At 40.7% G+C, this 23,877-nt stretch overlaps 1 protein-coding gene across 12 annotated transcripts in view; it reads left to right on the plus strand.

Moving 5' to 3' along the window:
• WNK1 (WNK lysine deficient protein kinase 1) overlaps nt 1–23,877 on the plus strand; it is a 182,481-nt gene that overhangs the window by 128,249 nt on the left and 30,355 nt on the right. For 4 of the 12 annotated variants that reach the window (XM_023182972.1, XM_023182977.1, XM_023182976.1 and 1 more), the window contains 17 exons: nt 1,076–1,225; nt 2,428–2,886; nt 3,596–3,874; nt 4,555–4,652; nt 4,775–4,937; nt 5,806–5,922; nt 6,269–6,442; nt 6,648–6,705; nt 6,996–7,118; nt 7,521–8,956; nt 10,095–10,178; nt 11,983–12,066; nt 13,591–13,651; nt 17,028–17,104; nt 18,481–19,142; nt 19,861–20,063; nt 22,879–23,073. In XM_023182972.1, coding sequence (XP_023038740.1) covers nt 1,076–1,225; nt 2,428–2,886; nt 3,596–3,874; nt 4,555–4,652; nt 4,775–4,937; nt 5,806–5,922; nt 6,269–6,442; nt 6,648–6,705; nt 6,996–7,118; nt 7,521–8,956; nt 10,095–10,178; nt 11,983–12,066; nt 13,591–13,651; nt 17,028–17,104; nt 18,481–19,142; nt 19,861–20,063; nt 22,879–23,073 — 4,423 coding nt within the window. The remainder of the gene's footprint in view (nt 1–1,075; nt 1,226–2,427; nt 2,887–3,595; nt 3,875–4,554; nt 4,653–4,774; nt 4,938–5,805; nt 5,923–6,268; nt 6,443–6,647; nt 6,706–6,995; nt 7,119–7,520; nt 8,957–10,094; nt 10,179–11,982; nt 12,067–13,590; nt 13,652–17,027; nt 17,105–18,480; nt 19,143–19,860; nt 20,064–22,878; nt 23,074–23,877) is intronic. The other 8 variants (XM_023182973.1, XM_023182975.1, XM_023182984.2 and 5 more) reach the window with 4 other exon arrangements.

Below are 23,877 nucleotides of genomic sequence, written 5' to 3' on the forward strand. Positions count from 1 at the left end.
CTCACTGCAACCGCCACCTCCCTGGTTCAAGCGATTCTCCTGCCTCAGCCTCCTGAGTAGCTGGGATTATAGGCATGTGCCACCAGGCCCAGCTAATTTTTTGCAATTTTAGTAGAGATGGAGTTTTCTCCATGTTGGCCAGGCTGGTCTCGATCTCCAGACCTCAGGTGATCTGCCCGCCTCGGCCTCCCAAAGTGCTGGAATTACGGGCATGAGTTACCGCGCCCTGCCTCAAGTTTTTATTTGTTAAGCAGAAGGGGCAGTACTCTAGGGGTCATAGTCCTGTGTTGTTTGGTTTTGTTTGCTTGATGTATTACAAAATTTAGTATTCGAGTATAGTTACGTGCTGTGCATTAAATTAGGTGTAAAATTATGTGCCATGCATTAAATTATACCTGAGTGCCTAGTACATAGTAGATTCCCAGGTGTCATTCCCTTTGCCCCACCTTGAGTTAAATGATAATGTCTTTGTTTCAAAAAGAGAAACTTCATTTTTATAATAAAATGAGCAATCTAAGGCATTAACAGCTAGCAAATATTAAAGCTAAAATTTGAAAATGTCTGTTATTCCAAATCCAATGCTTTCCTCACTATTTTGTAGCTATAATCAAAACTATTCTTCAAGCATATTAATTATACAGTTGATAAAATAGGGTGAGGAGAAAAGATTAAAGGAAGCTACTGGATTTATCTGATACAGGTGCCAAAGTGAGAGCTGATGCCAAGAGATAGGGAAAAAGGGAATGGCAGGGATGGGATGGGGAAAGGAAGTGTCTGGATATGTTATCGAAATGTCTTTGTAAAGACCTGTTGTTGGGGTGAGGGAGATACTGCGTGAAGAGCCAATGGTAACTCGGGTATTAAAAGATTGGTTAATTGTTCCTGGTGGCAACACCACAGAGAACATCAGAGGGAAAACAAATATATAATGGAAATTGATGAATTTGGGTTTGTGCATGTCTTGATTACTAAAATCATTATTTACAGACACTGAAGGCTTTAGGTAAACATGCTTCCTTAGAAACATGCTGTTACTGATTTGAAATAAAACTGAATCATGGTATTTTATTCTTAGCAGCAGGGAATACAGCAGACAGCCCCTCCTCAACAGACAGTGCAGTATTCACTTTCACAGACATCAACCTCCAGTGAGGCCACTACTGCACAGCCAGTGAGTCAACCTCAAGCTCCACAAGTCTTGCCTCAAGTATCAGCTGGAAAACAGGTAAACTTTTTTTTTTAAAATCAAGTAAACTCTTAATTTCTGAAAGGATGCTAAAAGGGGTCTCCATGTAACTTGTCCTTTCATGTGGATAGACCCTTGAAGTAGGTTAATCTCGTTGCAAAAATGAAGTGAAAATCACCTCTTTTGTGCGTATGCATTGTTTAATGTAAGTGGGTACATCACTGACAACATTGACAATCCAAAGTTTCACTTTTAGTGTTACCAGGCCAAAATCGATTTAACAGGTACTAGAAATAACGGGTTAAATAAAGGTGCTTCGGTAACTGAACCTATGACATTCCCTAGAATTGTGTCAGCTGTGTCTGATATTCTAGGTTTCCAACTGTGCTTTATTTTCATGTAGATTTCTGCACTGTTTACTATGTGGAACTTTTTTTTCTTAAGTAGTCCTCCTAATCACTTGAAAAGTACCCTGTAGAAGGTATGCTCTTCTAAATGACCTTTTTTCAACTTTATTTTTGAGTACTATTGTGCATGTATGTGCACAGTGTATTGTTACCCTAATATTTCATCACATCTGAGATGCTATCAACTTTAAAATGTACCATATTTTAGGTACCACATCATCAGTTATAAGATAGATCCCAATTTCTCACATGTTAAAATGATCAGGTAGTGGAGAGGGATGATTGCATCCTAGAATGAGTGAAATAATGTGAATTACACCAATTTTTATTGAGTCATGTTAGACTTAAGAATTTTAGAAATAATATGAATGAAATCTTAATTCCACTGGGAAGGAATTCATTTGAATTTCACTAACTACTGTAATAGCAGTCATAACTTTAGTGATAGCATTATGGTATATAAAATATATTCCAATAAAGCTGTTAAAAAAAAAAAAAAGCAAACCCCTTGTCTGTGGAAGGGTCCTCTTTTATTGCCAAATGCTGAAGCATTAGCAAGTATTTCTATGACAAAAGGTATAGAACAGTCATAGTCTATTTAGCCTCTTTCTCTCCTGCTCTCCTTTCCATATTCTTATGTGGCATATTAACTTAACACTAATGTATGCAGGGTTTTGTTGGTTTGGTGTTTTTTTGTTTTGTTTAGTTTGTTTTGTTTTGTGTTTTCCTTCTTTTTGGCTAATACGTAAATCTTGCTTTTGGCAGCCTTGCTTTTTTTTGTTTGTTTTTTTTTTTTTTAAAGCCTGTCTGTTTTGTTTTTCTTTACCTTCCCAGCTTCCAGTTTCCCAGCCAGTACCAACTATCCAAGGCGAACCTCAGATCCCAGTTGCAACACAACCCTCGGCTGTTCCAGTCCACTCTGGTGCTCATTTTCTTCCAGTGGGACAGCCGCTCCCTACTTCCTTGCTCCCTCAGTACCCTGTCTCTCAAATTCCCATATCAGCTCCTCATGTGTCTACGGCTCAGACAGGTTTCTCATCCCTTCCCATCACGATGGCAGCTGGCATTACTCAGCCTCTGCTCACGTTGGCTTCATCTGCTACAACAGCTGCGATCCCGGGTGTATCAACTGTGGTTCCTAGTCAGCTTCCAACCCTTCTGCAGCCTGTGACTCAGCTGCCAAGTCAGGTTCACCCACAGCTCCTACAACCAGCAGTTCAGTCCATGGGAGTACCAGCTAACCTTGGACAAGCTGCTGAGGTTCCGCTTTCCTCTGGAGATGTTCTGTACCAGGTATTGTGTTAGCTAGGAAAAGAGGGCACCACAGAGTTTGATCCTAATAGATCAGCAAGAACATGGAAATCTAATAGTTGAGTGTCAGAATAACTAGCAATAACATGTCAACTAGAGAGGCAAAACAGTAAAATTCTGAGAAAGGATTGGATACTGATGTTCAGTGATTCCTGATCCATTTTTCTCAAGACACTTCTTCAGAGAAAAATGGTTCTCTCAGTATTCAGTGTAAGCTGATTGAATGCTAGATGTGGTTAATAGGACACCTGACAACTTTTACATACATGGGTAGAATAAATAGAATAGCCAACATGGTATCAACAAAGAGCTTCAGAGTTTACATTGGGAAAATTAGCATTTCATGATATGACTGTTATGTGGAGGAATTTTTGCATTCTTCCATTTAAGATTGGCTAGGAAGAAATTGTGTTCCTCCTCCTCAAATCATCTGTGGGTGAAGACAACCAACAATAAAAGTGTTATTGTAGAGTCCTGTTTCTTCTGTTGGAACCAGTCTACTACTTCATTTCAAGAATGTGGTCTTTATATGCCCTTTAGATTATTAGAAAGAGATTGGCTACTGTTCTTCTGTGCTGTGTGCTTTTTTTTTTTTTTTTTTTTTTTTTTTTTTTTTTTTGCATGTCTTGCTGTTTTGCTAATTTAATGACCCCCAACCTGCTCTAACTCACCTTCCTCATTTCTGTCACAGGGTTTCCCACCTCGACTGCCACCACAGTACCCAGGAGATTCAAATATTGCTCCCTCTTCCAACGTGGCTTCTGTTTGCATCCATTCTACAGTCCTATCCCCTCCCATGCCGACAGAAGTACTGGCTACACCTGGGTACTTTCCCACAGTGGTGCAGCCTTACATGGAATCAAATCTTTTAGTTCCTATGGGTGGTGTAGGAGGACAGGTTCAAGTGTCCCAGCCAGGAGTGAGTTTAGCACAAGCCCCCACTACATCCTCCCAGCAAGCAGTTTTGGAGGTAAATAGAATTACTGCATGTTTATATATAAATGGATAAAAATGATAAAGGAGAAAGAAACAGGCTCCCCTGGTTTAGAACTGATTTGGAGACTACATCAAACTAACTTCTGCATGACTTTTTCTTACAGCAGAATGAAATGCCAATGTGGGGTCCTTGTTTCCACTGGCTGTTCTGTTGGGAAGTGAGTGTGCCTTGGAGAGGATTAACCCTATTAGCACTTCACTTCTCTAGCTAGCACTTTAGCCATTATTCTTGTCCTTTCACAAACTGTTTTCATGGGCAGTCATAGGAGTATCTTATCCTCCTGTGCTCTCTCAGCAATCATTTTTGCCCTGCTAGGAGAAAGATCTGAATTCATCTTTGTACTTTGCTCTGCCTGCCCTATTCCACACTTCTGGTAAGATGCTGGCTGCATGGCGAGTTGTAGGTTCACACTGCCTAGCAGATATGTTGGCTGACCTCATACCATGCAGTCTATACCAGAGACTAGCTTTAGAAACTTCCTTTGGAATTTAAAGTCCATTATCTCTAGATGCTAAATACTGAGAATTTACTAGTAAATTTAGTGCTTCTAGGACTTAGTGGGGAGGGATAAGGAAAAAAATAAGTAGATTATTGGGGATAGGGATTGATAAATATATTACTACCAAGATTTGAATTATCTTTTCAATTCACAGAGTACTCAGGGAGTCTCTCAGGTTGCTCCTCCAGAGCCAGTTCCAGTAGCACAGCCACAACCTACCCAGCCGGCCACTTTGGCTTCCTCTATAGACAGGTATGTAAAACTAGAATTCTCCTTCCTCGACTGGTAGATAAGATGATATGAAACACCAAACTGTCAGACCTTTAAATCTCATATTATAAACTGCACTTTTATTTTCTTTTTAAATTTCAAAGTGCACATTCAGATGTTGCTTCAGGTATGAGTGATGGCAATGAGAACGTCCCATCTTCCAGTGGAAGACATGAGGGAAGAACTACAAAACGGCATTACCGAAAATCTGTAAGGAGTCGTTCTCGACATGAAAAAACTTCACGCCCAAAATTAAGAATTTTAAATGTAAGTATTCCTGATTTGTGGGTTTCATGTCGTTAAAGGAATGTGACACTGAAAAAGATTTTAGAAGTCATCAAATCCAAACCACTCACTTCATGAAATAAAGATAACTATCTATATGTGATAGATAATTTCTTTTTTTGTGTTTTTAGACAGAGTCTTGCTCTGTCCCCCAGGCTAGAGTGGAGTGGCATGATCTCGGCTCACTGCAATCTCTGCCTCCCGGGTTCAGGCGATTCTTCTGCCTCAGTCTCCCAAGTAGCTGGGACTACAGACAGATGCCACCACGCATGGCTAGTTTTGTATTTTTAGTAGAGACAGGGTTTCACTGTATTGGTCAGGCTGGTTTCGAACTCCTGACCTCAAGTGACTCATCCGCCTCGGCCTCCCCAACCACTGGGATTACAGGGACCCAGCCAGATAATTTATATAGTACTCTTCTCATTTAATGCCTACAGTCTCTTTGACTTAAATATCACATTTTTAGAAAAATGAAAATGTGGTTCATAAAGCTATGATAGGGCCAGCAGTTAATATCATTTAAATATTTCTTAAGGCTGAGATGAATTGATGAATGTATAGGATCTTATAATTAGCCAAATGATATTCTTACATCCATATTTCTGTGATAAAGCACTACTTACCTTTTAGAAAAAGAATAGAGAGTTTTAGTAAGTAGCTCAAAGGCTAACGTCTTCTCAGATTTTTCTTGCTACCAGTTTAAGAGACAAAGTACTATTGCTCCAAGGAGCAGTGATGACACTATGCTTCCTTAGACATAAAGTCAAGTGCTAATCTGCATTGCTTTTCTGAAATTCAGTACTGAAGCTGAATATGGTCTTTGGAGATGATGTACCTTTTTTCTTTTTAGGTTTCAAATAAAGGAGACCGAGTGGTAGAATGTCAATTAGAGACTCATAATAGGAAAATGGTTACATTCAAATTTGACCTAGATGGTGACAACCCTGAGGAGATAGCAACAATTATGGTATGTCTGCATTTGGAGTTCTAAGTTTTTCCTTAGTACTTGATCTTAATAGCCATTGCTCTAGGCAAATATGCCATATTTTGTAATCCATGTTTATTTAAAGTTATGCATTTACTTCAATGTGAGTAAAACTAGCACACCCAACCTGTGATTTAGTGATGTTTTTGTCTAGGCTATGTCTAACTAGATATTGAAGTTCTTACAAAGATAAGAGCTAACTTGAGTACAAAATAAATAAAAATATACGTAAGTATGCAGATAGGACAGAAGTCATAAAAGTGATAGTGGAATGACATAAAGTTTAAGAAATGACACTAATTAGACTGACATCACATTTCTTTTACAGGTGAACAATGACTTTATTCTAGCAATAGAGAGAGAGTCATTTGTGGATCAAGTACGAGAAATTATTGAAAAAGCTGATGAAATGCTTAGTGAGGATGTCAGTGTGGAACCAGAGGGTGACCAGGGATTGGAGAGTCTACAGGGAAAGGATGACTATGGCTTTTCAGGTTCTCAGGTAGGTTCACCACTCCCATAGTGAAACTTTGTTGATTTAAAATATTTTCATAGTTCTAAATTTGCTATGCAAAATGTCCAGTGATATCACCTGACACCCATGACCAACAACAAACTTTTATGTTCTCTTCGCATGTGGCAGTTTGCTTTGCCTAGTCATTGAGATTGCGTTTGAGAATGTATTTAATCACTTTTGTTTGTTGTAGAAATTGGAAGGAGAGTTCAAACAACCAATTCCTGTGTCTTCCATGCCACAGCAAATAGGTGAATTTATTTTCTTTCCTTGTTTTTACCTTTGACTTAAGAAGCCATTAGCTGGGAATGGTGGCGGGCATCTGTAGTCCCAGCTACTCGGGAGGCTGAGGCCTGAGAATCGCTTGAACCCAGGAGGCGGAGGTTGCAGTGAGTTGAGATCGCGCCATTGCACTCCAGCCTGGGTGACAGAGTGAGACTGTGTGTCAAAAAAAAAAAAAAAAAGCAATTGTGTGTGCCAATAATGAAGTCTAACAATACTTATAATAATAAGTTGCGTTTGTTTGTTGGTTTTTGACCAGGCATTCCTACCAGTTCTTTAACTCAAGTTGTTCATTCTGCTGGAAGAAGGTTTATAGTGAGTCCTGTGCCAGAAAGTCGATTACGAGAATCAAAACTTTTCACCAGTGAAATAACAGATACAGGTAAGGGATTGATTCTGCCACATTGTATGTAAATTCTACAGTGCCTCTGCTATGTTGAAAGCTTAATCATAAAGCAGTAATTTATGATGACACAGATAATAAAGAAGAATAGAAAACTGAAGTTATAACCAACAGATAAACATGAGAGAGGGAAATAGGTGTAGGATAGAGAGGATTACAGAAAAAGCCAAGAAGCACGGCCATACCTAGATATAGCCTGTATAATAGATATTGTAGTATGTGTTTATTTCTGCACTTAGTACTATTGTCTGTGTTTTAAGATTACTCCTTATTTTTTATCAAAAACAGATATTTATAGGAGCTGACCTAGGCTAGTGGACAATCTTTTGAATCCATCCTTTTAAAATGGGCTGATTCTTATTTTTTTGTGTTCCTTTGCAGTTGCTGCCTCTACATCTCAGAGCCCTGGAATGAACTTGTCTCACTCTGCATCATCCCTTAGTCTACAGCAGGCCTTTTCTGAACTTAGACATGCCCAAATGACAGAAGGACCCAACACAGCACCTCCACACTTGAGTCATACAGCACCAACATTTCCAGTAGTACCTCCTTTCTTGAGTAGCATTGCTGGAGTCCCAGCCACAGCAGCAGCCACAGGACCAGTCCCTGCAACAAGCAGCCCTCCTAATGACATTTCCACATCAGTAATTCAGTCTGAGGTTACGGTGCCCACTGAAGAGGGGATTGCTGGAGTTGCCACCAGCACTGGTGTGGTAACCTCAGGTGGTCTCCACGTACCACCTGTGTCTGAATCACCAGTACTTTCCAGTGTAGTTTCAAGTATCACAATACCTGCAGTTGTCTCAATATCTACTACTTCCCCATCACTTCAAGTCCCCACATCCACATCGGAGAACATTGTTTCTAGTACAGCACCGTATCCTTCAGTAACAGTTTCGGCAACTTCAGCTTCTGCAGGGGGCAGCACTATGACCCCAGGTCCTAAGCCTCCAGCCGTCGTGTCTCCGCAGGCAGCAGGCAGCACTGCTGTGGGAGTCACATTAACATCAGTTTCTGCCACCACTTCACTCCCAAGCACAGCTTCACAGCTGTCCATTCAGCTTAGCAGCAGTACTTCTGCTCCTACTTTAGCTGAGACCGTTGTAGTTAGTGCACACTCACTAGATAAGACATCTCATAGCATCACAGCTGGATTGGCTCTGTCCCTCTCTGCACCATCTTCCTCTTCCTCTCCTGGAGCAGGAGTGTCTAGTTCTATTTCTCAGCCTGGTGGGCTGCATCCTTTGGTCATTCCATCAGTGATAGCTTCTACTCCTGTTCTTCCCCAGGCAGCAGGACCTACTTCTACACCTTTATTACCCCAAGTACCTAGTATCCCACCCTTGGTACAGCCTGTTGCCAATGTGCCTGCTGTACAGCAGACACTAATTCATAGTCAGCCTCAACCAGCTTTGCTTCCCAACCAGCCCCATACTCATTGTCCTGAACTAGATTCTGATACACAACCCAAAGCTCCTGGGATCGACGACATAAAGACTCTAGAAGAAAAGCTGCGGTCTCTCTTCAGTGAGCACAGCTCCTCTGGAGCTCAGCATGCCCCTGTCTCACTGGAGACCTCACTGGTCATAGAGAGCACCGTCACCCCAGGCATCCCAACTACTGCTGTCGCACCAAGCAGACTCCTGACCTCTACCACAAGTACTTGCTTACCACCAACCAATTTGCCACTAGGAACAGTTGCTTTGCCAGTTACACCAGTGGCCACACCTGGGCAAGTTTCTACCCCAGTCAGCACTGCTACATCAGGAGTGAAACCTGGAGCTGCTCCCTCAAAGCCACCTTTAACTAAGCCTCCGGTAAAATTATTGGGATAAAATAATTAGATAAATATGATCAGTTTTTTTTCCTCCCTATTAAGTACATTTTTCAATTCAGCCTTGCAAGTTAGAAACATAGTTATAAAGTTACCTGGCTTATAGTATTTATTAAACAAATTGACAGCAGTTTGAGGGTATATCTGCAATGAACATAAGATTTTATTCCAAGTGTGGCAGGATTTGGGGGTTAATGATGCTGCACAGTTTTCCATGAATGTGTAATTATCGGGTGAAATACAAGTTTCCATCTGAATTGGCACAAACTGAAGAAGTCTGTATCCCAAAAGGAGCTAAATGCATCTGTCAGCAAAACGTGTGCGCATAACAGCAGTTCATCATCTTTGTTTCAGCGAGAATGAAGCAAACTTTTGGCTTCGTTGTAGATTCCATAGTTGTACAATTTGGGGGTTATAAAAAATTGGAAGTTAGTAAGGAAATAGATACAGAGGAGGAAGAAATACTCTAATCCTAGGACTGAAGTAACTGGAATTTATTATCTAATTATGCTGTGGTGGATTTCCTCTTGTTCTGCCACCTTCTCCAAATAACAAGGCTGTGTGATATCTACTGTATTGTATGCTTCATCCTCTTTCTGCATTGCCATTGATGTGAGGTTCTTTTTATAGTAGGATAATGCAGAATCTTCACTCAGATAAAATAGAAATTCTTGATAATAGTATTAGATTTCTGATGCCTTTTGTTATCAGGCCTGCCTGTTGGTTATTTCTTAACCAGCTACTGTTTTCTTTTCTTGGAAAATCTTGTTTTGCATGGCAAAAGCCTGATACATACTGTACCAAATAAGTAGCTCAAGAATATCTGGATACTGCCACTTATGTACATACAGCCTTTGTTCTGTTCTCCCGAGGGAACGACTTTTTACTGTATTTTACTATTCATTTTATAGGTATATTGTAGTAACCCCTACAAGAATATCACTAGTCGTCACACCTCTTTTTTAAGACAGATACCGGAGTGTAGCCTTGGTGATAAACATGTCTTAACTAGATACATTTTACTCTTACCTTTGTGCATTCAAATCCGTTGATTTGCTCTTCAGTGTGCAGTCTTCATATTTAGTGTCTCATGGACTTGAATTTCCCTTTGTTGTCTGTAGGTGCCGCCAGTGGGAGCTGAACTTCCAGCAGGCGCTCTGCCCAGCGAGCAGCTGCCACCTTTTCCAGGACCTTCTCTAACCCAGGTGCCTCAGGACTTGACCAATTTGTTCCTGCGCCCTACTTTCTTTTACAAAGCTTGCTGAAGTTATCCACTGTGGTCTTGGCTTTTATCTATTTGGCTTTGGTTTAGTAACATCTTTCTTTTAAAACGTTATAACCAGTGACCCAGGTCCTACTTAAAGTAAGCAGCTTCATAGCTCTTCTGTTTGTCATGTTTCCGGTTATCTGAAAACACTTGATACTAATATTTTTTTGTATCTTACGAAGGAAGAAAACAGCAAAGCCAACATTTTGCCAGACCCATATTGCTCCCTTTGTCATTCATACTTCTGTAGAATAGCGAAATTGCATATATAATCAAAGTTAACTCTGAGAGTGCCTTAGAAAGAAGCAGCACAGTGGCAACTGACAAACTTTGTCTGTGGGTCCAGAGCAACCAGTTTTTTCTTGAGTGTTTGTCATTTCTTTCACTAGCCACCTAATGAAGTAATCACCTTACATGTAGGTAGGTATAGGAGTGATAGTTCATGAAAACTGTGTGTGCTATATCTTTTAAAATAAAAGCCACCCAGCTCACTGAGGTGCTAACATGAGATTACTCATGGAGGAACTGAGACCAGCCACATGAACTTGAGGTTCCCATCTCACAGTCAGTTCTGCTCACTGAGTGCAGTGGTGGACAGAATTACGTGTAATGTTTATTATTTCCCTTTCTCACCCCAGCCTACCACCAACACATTTAGTTGAATTTCCATAAGAGAAGTACTAATTGTGAACCTCTTGTGACCAGGAAAAAGCTTCTGACATGAGACAAGCCAGTAAACTTTTAAACTAAATTAGGAATTTATTTTTGAATCATATGTAAGAAATAAGAAAAACGTGGTAAACTGCTTACTTGAGAGGCTGGGTTGGAATTTATCCCTATTTCTTTGGTCCCAGTATACAGGGGAACACCATTTAAGGAACTTGCCACAATAAAGTGAAAACTCCAACAGGGAACACGCACCGTCAGCCACCAGATTTGGGGGAAAGTGCGTTGTGAAAGTCCATAAATCAGGAGTTTAGTTTTAAGCTTATTTTCTCATTTAAAAACATGTATTCACATTTCTAAGGGAGCATCAAGTGTGATGAGAAATAGCAAGCAAGAATGTGGAAGGGTCCTAGATACAGGGAGAGGCATCAGTGAAGGCTGTGCAAGAACAGATTGATAGAAGCCAAGACAAGGATGGAGGATTAGACTGTGGAAGGGTAGAAGGAAGCTGTGTGCTTGGGGTGGATGGAATGGTTAACAGGATGGAATACCCAGATCTCCTTGCCACCATCTGTAGGGAAGAAGTATACGTGTAAGACCTGAAGAAGAGAATAATACCCTGTGATAGTGACAGAATACGTTAATGCCATCTTTTATTCACAGGGGCAACTTCCCAGAAAGATGTATAAAACTGAGAAAGAAAAGAGGGAATATGAGATACAGTGACTCTACCAGTAGATCTTTGTACATTTTTCACAATATATTTTAAAGATCGCACAAATAAACAACTCTTTCTACCATTTTGAGTAACATCAAACATAGAATGTAATAAGACTTCTCTTAAACTGCAAACTGAACTACTCTAAGCCTTAAGAGTCTGACATACAATCTTGAGAAACTGGCAAAATAATCAAAGCAGTATACTAAATTTGAGTATAGTTTTCTATGTTCTGTAAAGACACATGTTATGTTGTGCCAATATGAAGCGTAAAACAGTGTGTCCTATCTAAATTGGCTCTATATCATGACTCTGGAGGTGCCAAGGAAGTGTATTTACTCTGATTGTTTTCATTCAGGCCCAGCAACCTCTAGAGGATCTTGATGCTCAGTTGAGAAGAACACTTAGTCCAGAGATTATCACAGTGACTTCTGCGGTTGGTGTAAGTTTTGAAAATCTTGATAAAACTCCTCATAACCTTAATATATTCTATGCCTGGGACACAAACTGTAACCTAAACCATTATGAATACGTTTAACATGTATTCAGAGTCCCTGCTTATTCTAGCCAAAAGAAATGAGACTGGTTAATGAAAGATTAATGCTGACTCAGGAGTATCACTGTGGAAAAGACTGTATTTGAAAGGTGCTTTTCTAGTTGTACGTCTGGTTAGATTGTGCCACAGATCAATTCTATGGATTTTGTATTTTTTGGAGGAGGCTAAATTTTGTCAGATTAAAATAATGTTTTGGGCCAGGCACAGTGGCTCACGCCTGTAATCCCAGCACTTTGGGAGGCCGAGGCGGGCGGATCATGAGGTCAGGAGATCGAGACCATCCTAGCTAACACGGTGAAACCCCATCTCTACTAAAAATACAAAAAAGTAGCCGGATGTGGTGGTGCACACCTGTAGTCCCAGCTACTCAGGAGGCTGCGGCAGGAGAATAGCGTAAAACCCAGGAGGCGAACTTGCAGTGAGCCGAGATTGCACCACTGCACTCCAGCCTGGGCGACAGAGACTCCATCTCAAAAATAATAATAATAATAATTATGTTTTGATTGAAACTGTTTTTCTGTGACTATCCAAGTTATACCCTTAAGCATCCTATGAGAAAATGAAGAAGGCAATCAAGAATTAAGAGTAGCCGGGCGCGGTGGCTCACGCCTGTAATCCCAGCACTTTGGGAGGCCGAGATGGGCGGATCACGAGGTCAGGAGATCGAGACCATCCTGGCTAACACGGTGAAACCCTGTCTCTACTAAAAATACAAAAACTAGCCAGGCGAGGTGGCGGGCGCCTGTAGTCCCAGCTACTCGGGAGGCTGAGGCAGGAGAATGGCGGGAACCCGGGAGGCGGAGCTTGCAGTGAGCTGAGATCCGGCCACCGCACTCCAGCCCGGGTGACAGAGCAAGACTGTCTCAAAAAAAAAAAAAAGAATTAAGAGTAGAAATTCCTTCTTTTAAAATGTGCCTTTTTTTTTTTGAGACAGAGTCTTGCACTGTTGCCCAGGCTGTAGTGCAGTGGCATGATCTCAGCTCACTGCAACCACCGCCTCCCAGGTTCAAGTGATTCTTCTACCTTAGCCTCCCGTGTAGCTGGGATTACAGGGTGCCCACCACCACACCCAGCTAATTTTTGTATTTTTATTAGAGACGGGATTTCTCCATATTGGCCAGGCTGGTCTCAAACTCCTGACCTCAAATGATCTGCCCACCTTGGCCTCCCGAAATGCTGGGATTACAGGTGTGAGCCACCATGCCCGGCCCTGACAGCTGCCTTTCTTTACGTCAGACTTTTAGACTTTGAAAGAAAAAGGAAAGAAAAGAAAATCTTCTCAGACATAAGTGTTTCATCACATATACTTTCTTTCTGCCCTTTTACAAAGACCATAGGAAAGGCAACGAGGCCAAAGTCTGAGTGACTGAAGCTAAAGATTTGTGGTGTCTGTCTGTGTATGTTTTGCAGCCTGTGTCCGTGGTGGCTCCAACAGCAGTTACAGAAGCAGGAGCACAGCCTCAGAAGGATGGTGAGAAACATCCTTCTTCCTTTTATATTACTAATTCCAGTCCTACCTGCAGTTGATTCAGGAGGTTTACTCTTTCAAAGACACATTTCCATGTATTTGATAACTGAGGAGCATTGGTAGTAATATCTGAAGCTTGAAAGATTAGCAAATTAATAAATCTATTCTGTTATTTGGCAGAGGGAAGGTTATACAGGAGGTAATGATAAGACCCTTCATTATTAGCTAGGCCAGATCCTTGCTATTAGAGATTAGGAAATTAAAGCATACTATATTTAGAAAAGTTAATTTACTGATAACCTCTTAGCTTTTGTGACGCTGGATATATAGGGATAGAAGCTTGAAGAGTCTGGACATATATTTGTATGGAAATACAAATGTAAGATTTCAGTTAGTCAATTTAAATATTTTCATTTGATATTCTCAGTTGGCTCTCATTTTAAAAGAAGTCATTTGCAAATCATTAGAACAGTCTAGAAATGATAGTGTAGATTATCAAATATATACAATGAAAATAATAAATTAAAAGTTTGCTACCAATAAAAAGAGAATGTAGAATATGAAAAAGGTAGCTTTTCAAATCATTGAAAGATGGAATTTTTCTTTTCTTTTCTTTTTTTGAGTTGGAGTTTCGCTCTTGTTGCCCAGGCTGGAGTCCAATGGCATGATCACAGCTCACTGCAATCTCCACCTCCCATGTTCAAGCGATTTTCCTGCCTCAGCCTCCCAAGTATCTGGGATTACAGGCATGCATCACCACACCTAGTTAATTTTGTATTTTTAGTAGAGACAGGGTTTCTCCATGTTGGTCAGGCTGGTCACCAGCCTCAGGTGATCCGCCCGCCTTGGCCTCCCAAAGTGCTGGGATTATAGGCGTGAGCCACTGCGCCTGGCTGAAAGATGGGATATTTTTATAAGTGGTTTAGAACAACTCGAAAGCCATCTTGAAAAAAGCAAAGGTGGATCCACTAGCCTAGACATAAGTAAAGTCCAAGTGGACCAAAGATGAAATACTGTATCCTAAAATAGTATTATATGAAATCATAAGGGGATTTTTTTCAACTGTCTAGAACAGGGTTGACAAACTTTTTTTCTGCAAAGGGCGAGATAGTACAAATTTTAGGCTTTCTAGACCATATAGTCTCTTGCAGCTTACTCAGATCTCAAAAGTAGCAGTGGACAATACATAAATAAATAAGTTTGTGTTTCAATAAAATTTATCTACAAAAAATCAGGCAGTAGGCTGAATTTGGTCCATGGATCAGTTTGGAGTTCTCAGATAAGTTTAATAGAGGTGTTAAGTTCAATGTCTAATTCAGAAGCAAGTAGTAATAGATATAAAATTTTCTTCATGGAAGAAAAGTGCCATTGATTGCAAAGATAAATGAAAACCTGGGGAAATGTATATATTTGTGGGAGGGGGAGGGGTATGTGTAGTCATATCACAGAAAGAACCCGTTTTGCTAATATAGAGTTCCTAAAATTCAACATGAACCAAAAAACAATCAGAAGATACAGAAAAGGAAACTTAGACGTGAAAGTATTTAACGTCCATAATGATAGAAATACAAAGTAAGGCTACAGCTGATAGCAGTTCCCACCTCTCATTGGTAAATTCAGGGGTTTCATAGCCACCAGTGACTTGGTGCAGCCTCTGTGGGGATCAATTTATGATAGTGATGTCTACTGCAGTCTTAAATGGAAATAATTCAGCACTTTCATTACGGTATTTATTGTACAGATCTATATGAAAATATTTATTTTTAAAATAGCAAGAAATTCTGGGCCGGGCATAGTGGCTCACGCCTGTAATCCCAGCACTTTGGGAGGCCAAAGCAGGTAGATTGCTTGAGCTTAGGATTTTGAGACCAGCTTGGGCAACATAGTGAGACCCCCATCTCTGCAAGAAATTTTTAAAATTAGCTGGATGTGGTGCTATGCACCTGTTGTTCTAGCTTCCCAGGAGGCTGAGGAGGAAGGATCACCTGAGCCTGGGAGGTCGAGACTAGTGAGCTGTGATGGCGTCACTGTACTCTAGCCTGGGGGACAGGGTGAGACCCTGTCTCAGGGAAAAAAGAAAAGAAATTCTGAATAATTTAAATGCCCATCAGTAGAAGCCTGATTAAATGTGAAATATATATATATGGTACATACATAGGGTATGACAGTATGCAATCATTAAAAAGAATGAGGCATTGATATGGAATGATCTCAAAGATATAGAATTACATGAAAACATCAAAATTGCTCAATGTTCTACTAGCTGTATAAAATAAATATATCTCTAGAAAGAAACTCAAAGCATTGTTCCCCGGAAAGATTTTAAAATTGCCCAAAACTACTTATCAGTAATTCTGAGGGCCAGGTGCAGTGGCTCACGCCTGTAATCCCAGCACTTTGGGAGGCTGAGGTGGGCGGATCTTGAGGTCAGGAGATTGAGACCATTCCTGGCTAACACGGTGAAACCCCGTCTCTACTAAAAATACAAAAAAATTAGCCGGGCGAGGTGGCGGCGCCTGTAGTCCCAGCTACTGGGAGGCTGAGGCAGGAGAATGGCGGGAACCCGGGAGGTGCAGCCTACAGTGAGCTGAGGTCGCGCCACTGCACTCCAGCCTGGGCGACAGAGCGAGACTCCGTCTCAAATAATAATAATAATAATAATAATTCTGAGAACTGTACTATCCTATTCTAGAATTTGCCTGTGTTACATTGAGAAAATAAAATTAGCTGGTTTTCATTTAAAAATGGGTCTTGGCTGGACATGGTGAGTCACACCTATAATCCCAGCACTTTGGGAGGCTGAGGCAGGCATATTACCTGAGATCAGGAGTTCAAGAGCAGCCTGGGCAACATGGTGAAACTCCATCTCTACTAAAAATACAAAAATTAGCCGGGTGTGGTGGCGCACACCTGTAATCCCAGCTACTTAGGAGGCTGAGGCAGGAGGATCACTTGAACCCAGTAGGTGGAGGTTGCAGTGAGCTGAGATAGCACCACTCTACTCCAACCTGGGCAACAGAGCGAAACTCCATCTCAATAAAATAAAATAAAGATGGGTCCTTAACGTCTTCAGTAACATCTCATCCTTCATTTCACGTATATCTCTGAATTAAAGAATGAGTAGTGAGTTTTTAATGCCTGTTAACCTTTGTTTTTATAGTATATATTAATGTTATAGTTGGTATCTAGTAGTAGAGCAGACAATAACTATTTTCCCCTGTTGGACAAAGCCTCATGGAGGGAGGAGATAAGGAAGTTCTCTTTGCCTCTAACAGCTTTCCTCGTGTGTAGTTTGGTTTTGCTGTATTTCTAGCCAAAGGGAAAATAAGTTAACTGGAAAGAGACACTTATATTTTCCTCATCCATGTATGTGTTTCAGTTTCTCAAGTCACAGAAAAAGGCCCTGTCCTAGCAACTAGTTCAGGAGCTGGTGTTTTTAAGATGGGACGATTTCAGGTAAGACAGTCACTTTGCATTGCCTTGATTCCTTCCTTTGGAGGAGTTGTCTATATAATAAAATTACTGCCTACCTATTTGGGACATAATTTGGGATGTAATTGCCAGTCTAGTGATTTCTATTACATAGTACTTTATAGCTCTTTTTAGCATTTTCCTAATAAAAGTAATATATACTAAAGAAAATATAGATTACTTAGAACAGTAAAAACACAGTAGATAATCGTACTATTTATCCGCCCACCTCCCAAGATTACTTTTTGGGGTGTATTTCCTTCCACTCCTTGTTTTCTGTACAAGTGTGTATTTAAAATTGAGTACCATTTCTCCTGTTCCAAATGTTACAGCTTTTTTCCCCATTCAGTAATTGGTTTACCTAACCAGTCTCCATCATCATCTCTAGTTTTTCCAACATAATAAGTTAAGTAACAGCAAACATCTTTGTGTATAAAAATGTTTTCCACATTTAAAATAACTGTCATAAGATTAATTCTTTAAATTAAAACACATGATACCATATCACTTTATTTTACTAACTGTCCAACATGTGAGCATTTTCTGGCTGGGAAGAGTAAGTGATATTTTTCTCATTTGTGAACAGGTCCTGAGCGTTTATAGGTGGGCTGAGTTTGTATCTGTAAATACATGGACAAACCAGAGCAAGGATCTGGTTCCTCTTTTTTAGTCACCAGTTAGTTGTGTTGATTCTTGAGGATTAACAGGCATTTAACATTTACCTTGTAGTTTTTCTTATTCACAGGCAACCCTAAAAATTCTACATCTTGTTCATTTTATTTATTTATTTATTTTCTTTTTTGAGATGGCGTCTCACTCTGTCACCCAGGCCACTGCAGCCTCCACCTCCCGGGTTTAAGTGATTCTCCTGCCTCAGCCTCCCAAGTAACTGGGATTACAGGCACACGCTACCATGCCTGGCTAATTTTTAGTAGAGACGGGGTTTCACCACGTTGGCCAGGCTGATCTGAAACTCCTGACCTCAAGTGATCCGCCTGCCTCAGCCTCCCAAAGTGTTGGGATTACAAGGCGTGAGCCACTATGCCTAGCCCTGACCTTCTGTTATTTATATGTTGACTAAGACATAAATCTGAATTCTGTGTATGACATCGAATACGAAAGTAAATTATTTACTTTGTAAGCGTAGCCACACAGAATATGCTTCTCTGTACACATGTGTTCTCTGTGATGGTATTCAATTTTTCTTCATAGTCAAAGATGGAGGCACTATGTAAAGAGATAATCAGCCTACTCGTTGACAGGGAAATAAAGTGACTTTATTTTTCCTTTTTTAAATTGTCTGTGATAGAAATTGGATATTGAGAACTTCAGTTTTTAATCTTTGTTCTTTTTTTCATCAGGTTTCAGTTGCAGCAGATGATACCCAGAAAGAGGGTAAAAGTAAGTCAGAAGATACAAAGTCTGTTCATTTTGAATCCAGCACTTCAGAGTCCTCAGTGTTGTCGAGTAGTAGTCCAGAGAGTACCTTGGTGAAACCAGAGCCGAATGGGATAACCATCCCTGGTATCTCTTCAGATGTGCCAGAGAGTGCCCACAAAAATACTGCCTCAGAGGCAAAGTCAGACACTGGGCAGCCTACCAAGGTTGGACGTTTTCAGGTGACAACCACAGCAAACAAAGTGGGTCGTTTCTCTGTATCGAAAACTGAGGACAAGATCACTGACACAAAGAAAGAAGGACCAGTGGCATCTCCTCCTTTTATGGATTTGGACCAAGCTGTTCTTCCTGCTGTGATACCAAAGAAAGAAAAGCCTGAACTGTCAGAGCCTTCACATCTAAATGGGCCATCTTCTGACCTGGAGGCCGCCTTTTTAAGTAGGGATGTGGATGATGGTTCAGGTAGTCCACGCTCCCCTCATCAACTGAGCTCAAAGAGCCTTCCTATCCAGAATCTAAGTCAAAGCCTTAGTAATTCATTTAACTCCTCTTACATGAGTAGTGACAATGAGTCAGATATCGAAGATGAAGACTTAAAGTTAGAGCTGCGACGACTACGAGATAAGTAAGTATATTTTTTCTTGTGAAAGAATGTCAGATAAGGTTTTAAGTCCTAGATCCTGGAGCCAAGATTATTAATATTTTTGCCACAATATGCTAATGTCTCATTTCTTTTAAAGAGACAGTGCCACAGAAGCCCTACCCCACACCTCTGCATCCCACCACACACACAGCCACACACACACACAAAAGATTCCCAACCTCTGACTCAGAGGCACAGGCAGCTTCTCTTGTACTTATACAATACAGACCCATAGCATTTCTAGTTCTAGAACTTCTTCATTGTTAATATATTATTACTGTGTTATTGTATTATTATTTGTATTAATAGCATATTTTATCACTGTTAACTGCTCTTTATTAGTTCACTAAATGAATCTGGTAATGGCACTTGGATGTATGATTATGTTGGCAGGTTTTGTTTGGCAAATTGGATCAGAGTAGCAAATTCAGCTATTGTGTGCATGGCCTCAAAAGTCAGGAAATGTTTTCCTCCTAAAACATTATCAACCATTTGTTGTTGGGTAGGAGCTTGTAATATGGCTTGGGTAATGCAGGCCAGCAAGGTGAGTTGACAAACTAGAATCTTATGGTAGTACATTTAGGGAAAAGGTTCATTAGTAACTAGTACATACTTAAGCAGGTTTAAGAATATGCTGTTAATTCTTGTTTGAATGAAGAGGATTATGGTATTTTGAATTATGTTTGGTTATCTTTCATAGACATCTTAAAGAGATTCAGGACCTGCAGAGTCGCCAGAAGCATGAAATTGAATCTTTGTATACCAAACTGGGCAAGGTGCCCCCTGCTGTTATTATCCCCCCAGCTGCTCCCCTTTCAGGGAGAAGACGACGACCCACTAAAAGCAAAGGCAGCAAATCCAGTCGAAGCAGTTCCTTGGGGAATAAAAGCCCCCAGCTTTCAGGTAAAAAGCCGTGGACTAGGTCAACCACAGCTGTCCTAATCTTTTGTTTCTGTCTCCATCTGTATGTGACCTGCCGAACGTTTGTTATTTTTGTTAAATTTCAAAGGAATTTGGCTCTCCTGGTATTTTTGCTTCCTTGACTGCTGTCCTTACATTTATTGTACCTCTTTTTGAGCCTATAGAAGTAGACTTAGTGAACACAATGGCTTATTCCATTGTAATCCATATTGCTATCTACTGGTAATCTTTATTTATAGTTATTCTTAAGGATAGACATTTAGCTTTGCCTGTTAACTCATATAACTCACATTTAACCAAACTCTTGGGCAGTTGGAAGAAAATATATTATTCTCTGTTCAGTAAAACTTGGGTGGATTCTTTCTTTTAATGGATGACTTAGTCATAATTGTAACTTAGATGAATGTAATTGTCATATAGATATTTGTGCGTATGTCTAATTGGTAACTTCTTGATTAAGGTTTTTATTTCATTTATATTGGGTTAAAGAACTTGCTGGTCATTGGTCAGGTGTGGTGGCTCACGCCTGGAATCCCAGAACTTTGGGAGGCCGAGGCGAGTGGATCATGAGGTCAGGAGATTGAGAGCATCCTGGCTAACACGGTGAAACCCCATCTCTACTAAAAATACAAGAAATTAGCTGGGCATGGTGGCGGGCGCCTGTAGTCCCAGCTACTCGGGAGGCTAAGGCAGGAGAATGGCGTGAACCCGGGAGGCAGAGCTTGCAATGAGCCGAGATCACGCCACTGCACTCCAGTCTGGGAGACAGAGCGAGACTCCGTCTCAAAAAATAAAAGAACTTGCTAGTCATTAAAATCAAAGAAATAGTTAAGTCATACTCTTTTGTAATAGAATATATACATATTTCATTATATAATTATCCATTATATATTATATATATTTTTTGAAATGGAATTTATTTATTTATTTATTTATTTTTTGAGAGACAGGGCCTCACTCTGTTGCCCAGACTGGAGTGTAGTAGTGTGATCATAGCACACAACACAACAGCCTCAAACTGCTAGGCCCAGGTGGTCCTCCTACCTTAGCTTCCTGAGTAGCTGGGATTACAGGCACATACTACCATGCCCCGCTAACTTTGAATTATTTTTTGAGACAGACTCCCGTTCTGTTGCCCAGGCTGGAGTGCAGTGGCACGATCTTGGCTCACTGCATTTTCTGCCTCCCAGTTTCAAGTGATCCACCTGCCTCAGCCTCCCTAGTAGCTGGGATTACAGGCACATGTCACCATGCCCGGCTAATTTTTGAATTTTTAGTAGAGATGGGGTTTCCCATGTTCACCAGGCTGGTCTTGAACTCCTGACTCAGGTGATCGACCCGTCTTGGCCTCCCAAAGTGCTGGGATTACAGGCGTGAGCCACCGTGCCTGGCCCTGGACTGTATTTTAATTGGGATAGAGAGTTTCTAATCCTTTGGTGAAATTATGGTAGTGTTAACACAATTAGTTGAAAAGTAAAAGAAGGTTAAAATACATTAAAAAGCAGTTGCAAACTTCTTAGCAGTTCCGTTCTCTGGAAGGGTTCACAGATATCCACATCTAGCACATTAGGAACAGTTCATGCAGTACATTAGTAGAGATGTGATTGTAAGAGAAATCAGCTAATTTCTGATCTGATCCAAATCAGATCTTTTTTTTTGTTTTTGAGACAGAGTCGGCAGTGGGGCAACCTCCAACTCCCGGGTTCAAGCAATTCTCGTGCCTCAGCCTCCCAGGTAGCTGGGATTATAGGCGTGTGCCACCACACCTGGCTAATTTTTGTATTTTTAGTAGAGACCGGGTTGCACTATGTTGGCCAGGCTGGTCTCAAACTTCTGGCCTCAAGTGATCCGGCCGCCTCAGCCTCCCAAAGTGCGGATTACAGGCATGAGCCACTATGCCCAGCTGTGATCCCAATCAGATTCTAATCCCAATTTTGACATACGTTTTGAGTGGACTTGAATTCAACTGGGAGCCAGGGAACAGAGTCAATTTTAGGACAATTGACCTATTAAAAGCAACCTACCAAAAATAATTTTAAACATCCATTGCTCTGTAGTGACCTACATCATTTTTTGGCACCTCTTTTGTATTTGATCTAATGCATGTTTATAGGAAAGTCTAAGCGGAGACTGCCTTACAAACCTTTTTGTGTCATGATTCAACACATTTTCTAATAGGGTAAAAAAAAAAAAAAAGCAGTCATGGAATTGCAGATTGGAATCTGGGTATCCACTACATACTCTGGTCTTCTTACTCTGCTCAGACACGTGGCCCATCTAGGTTTTCTAAAGCTAAAAAGCTTCTGAAATAGTACACATAGCCCTATTACCTATGGATTCTTTTTTTTTTTTTTTTTTTTTTTTTAGTGCAATATCATGATGTTGGCTCACTGCAACCTCCACCTCTGGGTTCAAGCAATTCTCCTGCCTCAGCCTCCTGAGTAGCTGGGATTACAGGCACCCTCCACCATGCCTGGCCAGTTTTTGTATTTTTATTGGAGACAGGGTTTCACCATGTTGGCCAGGCTAGTCTCAAACTCCTGACCTCAGGTGATCTGCCTGCCTTGGCTTCCCAAAGTGCTGGGATTATAGGCATGAGCCACTAAGCCCAGCCTACCTATTGATTCTTAGTGTCATTCCTCACTTCTCCCGTTAGTGAGGACTTTGTTCTTCTCATCATAGCTTTTGACCCATCATCCATCACTCAGTGGAACAAAGCAAATGTGTAAGAACAGTGCCTAATGAGTACATGGGGAAAGCTGGACATGTTTCCTCATGCCACTTTATCTTTTGGCAGGTAACCTGTCTGGTCAGAGTGCAGCTTCAGTCTTGCACCCCCAGCAGACCCTCCACCCTCCTGGCAACATCCCAGAGTCCGGGCAGAATCAGCTGTTACAGCCCCTTAAGCCATCTCCCTCCAGTGACAACCTCTATTCAGCCTTCACCAGTGATGGTGCCATTTCAGTACCAAGCCTTTCTGCTCCAGGTCAAGGTAATAAAGCAACCATCATCGCCAAAAACAATAAAATGGAGATGTTGCCATACCTGGGACAAAAGCCTGTTAAGGCGGATTGGGAGACTAGCTGACCAGAACACAGCCTGTGTGTTGTCCACTTAAGAATCTTTGGGTGAAAGGGAAGTGGAGTGATAATGAGACTCAGTGGGCTCATTGCTCCCATTAGGTGAAATTACTTTTTTTCAAGGAATTACAGTGAAAAGTTACATCTGTGTGATCTATATGACTCGCTCATGTGGGATTTGGAACTTAACGCTTTAATATTAGGCTGAGATTTCCTGGATGAAATTCTAAGGTGTTTTAGCAGTTTCTGAAAACTAATGCATTTTCTTAGCCATTGTAGAATTTTGTTACTTTTAAGTATGGGAGTGGCATACTAAAATGAATAACCATACAATTCAGTTTTTTATCAATAATCTACTTTCCAAATATAGCTCTGTTTGTTAATGATTGCTGAAAAAATTCCTGCAGAGGAAAGAGCTTCTAGCCATATTAGAACAAGAATTGAAAAGACTTGGGTGAGAAGAATAAAAAAAATATAGGTACTGGCTTATGTGCCTTTGCCACAGTTTCACAGAAATTAGAGATTAGTCTCTTCACAGGAAGAATGCACTCGATTGGCAAGGAGGGCAAACTAGCCAGCATTATTTCAACTAGGAAAAGCTTCCGCATTTTGCAGATGGGTAGAATTAAGGCCTAATATTTCATCTCTTACATATCTGACCTTCCCCCAGAAGCTTGTTCTTCTGTGTGCCATCTTAGTGCATTTCACCACTCCAG

Source organism: Piliocolobus tephrosceles, chromosome 10, assembly GCF_002776525.5.
Source record: "Piliocolobus tephrosceles isolate RC106 chromosome 10, ASM277652v3, whole genome shotgun sequence".
NCBI classification, from domain to species: Eukaryota; Metazoa; Chordata; class Mammalia; order Primates; family Cercopithecidae; genus Piliocolobus; species Piliocolobus tephrosceles.